Genomic DNA, 7,453 nt, shown 5'->3' with positions numbered 1-7,453 from the left:
TCTTGCTTGACATTTTCATTAACTTAATGTATTCAAATGTCATCACTATTTTTTTTTCAATATAAAAAGAGATGAAATCGATTCTTGTACCAAAGTCAATGGGTGTCAATGACCAACAGTGTCGAATAAATAGAATTAAAAATGCGGCTTAGGTAGCTTTTTTATTGGTAAAGATACAAGAAAACTGCCACCTCGGAAGGACACTTCACCAGGCTGGTACTTGACCTCTGCGGCCGCGTCTCAGGGGGCGGAGAGCCTGCCCATGAACAGGATGGTGCTGGAGGCCTTGTGACGGATGAGGAAGAGGAAGGGGTGGTCACAGACAAAGTATATCCTGGACACCGTCCCCATACAGGGCACTAAGCCAACGGCCGTGGCCGCCGCTGCCTCGGTGCCCTCCTCGTTGACTTCCACGAAGGACTTGTGCACCACTTTGGAAAGGCAAAGTTCCAGGACCCCGGACATGCCCGACAGGTCGACGCTGTCCGACAGGTCGTCACTGCTCCCATCATCGAAGAGATCGCGCAGCCCCAGGCGGGCCAGGGCCTCGTTGAGGGTGTAGCTCTCCTCCAGCTTGAACCTGGGCAGGTGCACGTTGACATCCACGACGCGCATGTTCTCGGGCCGGGTCCACTCCGTCAGGTTCTCCAAAGTCAGCTGCTCCTCGATCTGGAATTTGCACGGGCAAAGGAAAGAGCTGGAGACTATCTCACCCGGCGGTCAGGCCTCGTTTGGGCGAAGGGGCCCGGACAGTCGGATGCGAGTGAGTCCCCTGGGTGTCCGGTGAGGACTCATCTCAGCAGGTGCTGATGGAAGGACAGTCGTGTCTGCAGCTATCAGAGGGCGGGGTATGGGTCCTCACCCATCCAGCCTCTTAGTCACCTCCCACCCACCCATAAGCCACTCACCATCCACCCGCCAGTCACCGCCCACCCACCCATCCCAGTGAGGGCCAGGGTGGCAAGCTTGCATATCAGACAACTGGCTCCAGAGACAAGGGGCACGTGTACAAGTCCCCTCTGCTCCTGTCTCCTGCTCTGTCCTGACTGATGACTGTGTTGGCCTGTGAGCCTTAAGGAACTAAAGTAACTGCCAGTATCTGGCTGAAAATAGCAAATGATCTAGTTTCATGACCGAAGGAGGACAATGGTCTTACCAAACTCATCGCATCCAGTGACCCAAGGTTCATAAAGCACCTGGCACTTTGCAAGTGCTCCAGGGAGACCCGCCAGTGTCACGGCCCTCACAACACAGCCAGTGCGCTGAGCGGAGCCGGCATCCCTCTGACCCTCCCGCCGCGGGACCCTCTGCGGGACTCTCGCGTGATCAGAGAAGAGAAGAGAAAGGAAACGGAATGCAGAGAAGAAACTCTCTGATCTTAACGCATCCTCTATAGGCACACGTGGCTAAGAGTAAACCCTCCTGAGCAAGGGTGAGGAGGGAAGGGGAGAGGAAAAGCAAACCGAAAGCAGAGACACCAAAGGAATCTGATGGTTTTTTCTCCTTTTATCAGGCTGGTACCAGTCCTGGTAAGAGAGGCTACAGCCTTCAAATCACTTATAGAAGGAATGTCAAATTCATAGTAGGGGTAGGGAGCAGGGCTCATTCTCAAACCATGGCACCAGCCTCCCAGCCTGCCTGCCTGCTGCCTCCCCCTCCTCTCCCTGTCCTCTCTGTCCTCTCTCTCTCTCTCTCCCTCTTTCTCTTCCTCCCCCCACCTCTCTCTCTCTCTCTCTCTCTCTCTCTCTCTCTCTCTCTCTCTCTCTCTCTCTCTCTCTCAGTGAGGATCCAATCATCCAGGGTCTCACACATGCAGAACCAGTGCTCAGGCAGCAGCCGGCCCAAGGCCCTATTCCTGCCGCAGAGCTATTTGAAAGGTCATTCACAGTCTGCTTTCTGCTGGACTGGGGTGAGACTGAGCGCGGAGAACAGGGCTTGAGCCTCTGCGATGAAGCTCCTTCCCACAACTGTTTCAGTAGCAACAACCCCACACTCTGGCCCTCGCTGCTCAGACCTTGGAAGAGAGTGGCCATGCCCAGCTGGTGACCGGGTGACATTTGGCACAACTTTCCCCCCGCCCCCCCCCACTGCTCCCCACAGCAGCTGACCTCTGAACTTTAGAGGTGTCCTAGGGGCTGATCATGGAGTCAGTGAGTGTCACAGGCCCGCAGAGCACACCGGGAAGAGCCGGGTTCCCGGAACCCCCGCAGCGAGGCCCTGTCACCTTCTTCAGGCCCGTGGAAGCGTCTTCAATGTCGTCGGGCAGCAGGATGACCATGCTGAGCTCCTGGCCCTGGTAGGGAAGTTCCAGCACGCGGCACTTCAGGGCCGGGATGTAGCCCAGGGGGAAATTGTTCTTCTGATACATCATGTCCACTTTTTTGGTGTCTTTCTGCACAGGGGGAAAGCAAGTGCCGTTATCAGATGCACTTCCCACCCCTAATACCCCCCCCACACACACACCCCTGCCCCAGCACAGGGCATCTGCAGAGTCACCTGCGCCCACCCCCGCCCAGATTCTCACCTTATTCAGCCTGAAGGGGACTTCCCTGGTGGCCCGCTTTGAGAATTCCTCCTGCCACTTCCCTTTGAAGTAGATGGCATTCACCAGCACCAGCTGGGTCATGCTGTCAACCACCCCTGCGGCCAGCAGTTCTGGAATTTTCCCTAAAATGATCAAGTTTTTGTGTGTGTGTGAAAAACACAGCTGAGAATCTAAACTCCTCCATGCACCTGGAGGGGCACCGACAGGCAATGCGAGAACATTCGTCCCGGTTCCTTTTCCTGCCACAGGTTCCGAGTCGGGAAAGAGCGGCTGTGTCTCCGTGGAACAGGCCAACTCCTGAGGCGGTCGGGGTGACCCATGGCCTGTGCACGGGGTCTGAGGGCCAGACAGTCTCCCCCTCCTGGAGACTGTGAACCCCAGTGCGCCTGTTTTGTGAACAGTTATCCTTCTCAGGAACGAAACTACTTTTCCTGAGATGTTTTTATCACTAGTATCAGTTCTTCAACTCCTTCCAGGATTTTTTTTTTTTTTTTTGCTTTTTTTGGGTCAGATCTGGCCATGTTCAGAGTGACTCCTGGCTCTGCACTCAGGAATGATCCTGGCAGTGCTGGGGCGGAGGTGAGGTCGTTGTCCATATGGGATGCCAGAGATTAAACCCGGATCAGCCACGTGCAAGGCAAATGCCCTCCCTGCTGTCCTATCACCTCAGCAGGAAGTTCATTCTTGAGAGAAAGATAAACATCCATGATGCAGGAGAGCGTCTCCACACAACTAAGGCACCACATATACCACATGTGGCTGGTCCCACGGGGCCATGGATCGTCCGAACTGGGGGCCCCGAGTGACCCCTAGACTGGGTGAGATCTTCGAAGACTGACTCCCGCTGACCACGTCTCACTTCTTTTTTTTTTTTTTTTTTTTTTTTGCTTTTTTGGGTCACACCTGGCAATGCACAGGGGTTACTCCTGGCTCTGCACTCAGGAATTACTCCTGGCAGTGCTCAGGGGACCATATGGGATGCTGGGATTCGAACCCGGGTTGGCCTCGTGCAAGGCAAACGCCCTACCCGCTGTGCTATCTCTCCAGCCCCACGTCTCACTTCTTAGATGTGATGTTGGGGAAAGAAAAATAGTCCAATCCCAGAGATTGTAAACACGGATTCACCCCTTCAAGGTGACCCTTCTCGTGGGTGTATTGAATAACGTGGCGCCCACTGCATTCCCTCCCCAGTTTTATTTCTTTTACCTACAGTCAACATTTCATAACTCAAAAACTATGGTCTGGATGAATGTCCAGGTGGGAAATAGTGTCTCAATGACATCGCATTGAGTTTCCAGTGCAGTGACTCTGCCGTGACTCTGTGGGGAGGGAGGGTGGCCCGTCCAGGTCTCACCTTCTGTCTGCCCTTTGACCCAAGTCCACAGCAGCCAGTTCAGCACCGTACATTTTTTGAGTCAAAGTTAAGAATTCCTATTTACAAAAATAAAAAAAGAGAGAGAAGAAGAGAAAGGAAAGACAGAAATGTCCTGAATAAATGCAATGACATAAAGAAGTAGTTTTCTTATATCTTTCAATGCCACAAAAATTATCCTAAGAGACAAAAATTTCACTGTCACTAAAATATCCTAGCTGTTCTACTCATTTATTACACACACACACACAGACACACACACACACACACACACACACACACACCTACTGTGTGAACAGAATTTAAAAATGCAGAATTCCGGTGTTTTTTAAAATTTAACCAATTCTTTCCTAAACTCTGACTAAAATCTTCATCAACATGCAAATACTGTCACAGCTGAGGGGGGCAAGGGTCAGTGTCGCCTTTGGAGACCCCTCAGGGTTCAAGCCTCCCCCGCAGGACCCTGAATGAAACCCCATCAATGAGCAGGGGACAGTGGCTACTGGGCTTTCAACATGCATCATTTTCTGAACACTTCCACAAATCTGAACTGACTCCTTGGCGTGAGTGTGTGGGAAAATCTCCGCACAGCCCCGGGAACTGCAGGACTCAGCACCCAGTACTCACGGGGAGGAAGCTGTAGGTTTTCTCTCCATACAGCCTGTTGGCGAGTTTCAGAATGTGGGAAGCGCCACGTTTGTTGATATCGGCGTTCAGGCTCTGGAATCTTGAGTGAATCTCCTCCACCGTGTCGAAATGGAGGGTCTGAAATAAAGGACACGTTCTTTCTCGACCAATTTACTTTTTAGTTCAATATAATTGCTTTCCTCAAATTACATTTAGGAATGATTTCCCGATAAACAAATTATTATTATTATTATTATTATTATTATTATTATCTTTGTTTTGGGGCCAGACCTGGTGGTGCTCAGGGATTACTCCCAGCTCTGAACCCAGGGATCACTCCTTCAGTGCTCAGGGGACATATTGGGTGCCAGGAACTGATCCTGGGCCAGCCTCATGCAAGGCAAGCACCTTACCCATTGGACTATCTCGTCAGCTCCCAAATACATTATTTTCTAAGGAGAATAAATGATAAAGAATATAAAATATATCATTTTGTGAAACATGAGAATTCAAACATTAGAAGCAGCTTCTGTATCAGTTTTTGTTATACTTGTAATCCCACAAATATGAGTTAGTAAACCAAATAGTTCTACAAATCTGCCATTCCCCCTCCCCAAGAAATCCCAAATGAGTGGGCTCTTTGCCTATTGCTTTTAAATATAATTTGACTCAAGTTCTCAGACATAAGCAATCAGAAACGCTTATGCAGGAGCACAAGATTTTGGGCTTTTTTTTTTTTTTTGCTTTTTGGGTCACACCTGGCAATGCACAGGTGTTACTCCTGGCTCATGCACTCAGGAATTACTCCTGGTGGTGCTCAGGGGACCATACGGGATACTGGGAATTGACCCCAGGTTGGCTGCATGCAAGGCAAATGCCCTCCCTGCTGTGCTATGGTTCCAGCCCCCTGGACTTTCTTTGTATCACTAAAGAGCAGCAGAAACTCACTTGTTGAAAACCAACTTGTTTATCCTGAGAATATGGCAAAAGTTTAGTTTCCTACGGAATCAATTTCAAATCAAGAGTTTGTTAGGGTTTTACCAGGCTCAGCTGGTTCCTTGCTAGAGACAGGAAGAAGAAACCCTCCGAGTACGAAGTCCAGCGTTCCCTCCGATAGGGAATGTTGCATAGCCGCCATAACTGACCTGCTGCCACGCAAGAAACAGGCGAGCAGCTGGGCCTGCCTGCAAGAGGGCACTGTGAGTGGTAAACGGGGGTGCGGGAGATGCTTAAAAGGGGCAACTGTGAGGACAGGAGGGTTCGAGCTTCCATGAGCTCAGGAGTAGAAGCTTCCCAGAGGAACAAACTCACAACCTTGAGCCCAGGGCCTGGTTCCCACACCCGGTGTCAGGGGCGTCAGGGATCGAGCAGGTGTGTTCCAGGGACTCTCGCTGCCGCTGCTCCTTCCCCAGGCCCAGGGGAAGCGGGGGTCCCAGACCAGAGCTGGAGTCTGCCCAGCACAGAAGTGCCCCCCATCGACTGGGGCTCAGGGCCCAAGAGATGATGGGGGTAGGGGGTGGGGGGGGAGGAAGGTGGTGCCTTGCAAAAGCTGACTCTGGTTCTAATGCTAGCACTGCACTGGGTCCCCAGAGCACTGAGCCGGGAGTGACCCTGAGCACTGAGCCGGGACTGAGCCCCGAGCACACACCAAGTGCCTCTCCTGCTCCAGGACTGTCCATGTGCACTGTGCAGGGCCTGGCCCAGCACTGTCCCCAGGGCCACCCCTGCAGCCAGACACCAGGTCAGGAAGGAGGACAGGAAGGGCAGAGTGGCCCCGGGATCTGCCGGGATGCCCGAGTCTGCGTGGCACTGAACAGCGACAGTCTCCCACCAAAGCCCCCGTCCCAGAGGGTCCTGACCGGGAGAGCCCCCCGGGGACAGCTGTCCGCACTGCCTGCCTCAGACACCCGCAGGCCTGCCCAGCCTGCTGCCAGCCTGCCCTGAAGGGGCAGCCCCTCTGCGCCCCCCTACTCCCCCCACCCGCCACCCGGCACCGTGACGCCGATGTCAGAGAGCAGGAGCAGCCCGCCGTGGCCTGACCTTGGCCAGCTGCGCCTCGGTGCTGCCCCGCGTGCCCAGGAAGACCATGGCCAGCGCCGAGGAGATGCTCAAGGGGGAGAAGAAGACGTTGGCGGCGGGGTCGTCCTGGCTCAGGGCGCGGAACAGGTCCAGCGCGAAGAGGGCGTTGGCTGCGCTCAGCGGCTCCATGGTCACCGGCTGGGGACAGAAGAGAGGCCGGCGACCCGGCCCGCCAGTGAGGCCACCCAGGAACCCCCCCCCCCGCCCAACCCCCCCCCCGTAGTCCCCAGCTTGGCCCGTGGCTGCTGCCAGGGGCGTGGCCAGCACTGCCCGGGGGTCCGCAGGGCAGCTCGGCTGCAGGGACCCAAGTCTCCCCCAAACTCCTTCTAGGGGCCACTGCCACGCCCCGTCCCGCCTGGCCCTGTCAGTGTCCCCAGGGCCGGGAGGGGGCCGCAGGGGCCAGGAAACAGGATCCCTCCGTGCGGGGTCAGCGCTGACCGCGCTGGCTCTGGCCACTGAGCAGGGCAGAGGCTGCGGACGGCGGGTCAGCACCAGCGGGAAGGGACAAGCCCAGCCTGGACACCCAGAGCAGGGGCCGTGGTCAGGGCGGGGTTTCCCGACCCCCAGGCTGAGCAGGGACAGGGCCTGGCCGCCCGCGGAGGCTCTACCTGCTTCTTGGCGGGGTCTGCGGTCGGGCCGACCTGCCCCCTTATAGCGGGAGGACGAGGGAGGGACGGGGCGGGCGCACTTCCTGCGAGGCGGGGCGGGAGGTGGGCGCGTGGGGACGGGCGGGCGCGCCCAGGGTCCTGGTGAGGCAGGTGGGGACGGGGCGCGCGCCCAGGGTCCTGGTGGGAGAATGTAGGGACGGGGCGGGAGGGGCGCGCCCAGGG

The 7,453-nt window shown here is 55.3% G+C and overlaps 1 protein-coding gene across 1 annotated transcript; it reads right to left on the bottom strand.

Annotated features, from left to right (window-relative positions):
• Positions 1-240: 240 nt before the first annotated feature.
• SERPINB1 (serpin family B member 1) lies at positions 241-6,758 on the bottom strand. The gene is given in 7 exon segments (XM_055128325.1): positions 241-669; positions 2,225-2,392; positions 2,525-2,667; positions 3,900-3,922; positions 3,924-3,976; positions 4,545-4,682; positions 6,585-6,758. Coding segments are annotated over 7 exon segments (1,122 nt in total). The 5' UTR covers positions 6,753-6,758.
• Positions 6,759-7,453: the final 695 nt, after the last annotated feature.

This window comes from Sorex araneus, chromosome 2, assembly GCF_027595985.1.
Source record: "Sorex araneus isolate mSorAra2 chromosome 2, mSorAra2.pri, whole genome shotgun sequence".
NCBI classification, from domain to species: Eukaryota; Metazoa; Chordata; class Mammalia; order Eulipotyphla; family Soricidae; genus Sorex; species Sorex araneus.
This window is presented reverse-complemented; position numbering and strand designations above follow the sequence as displayed.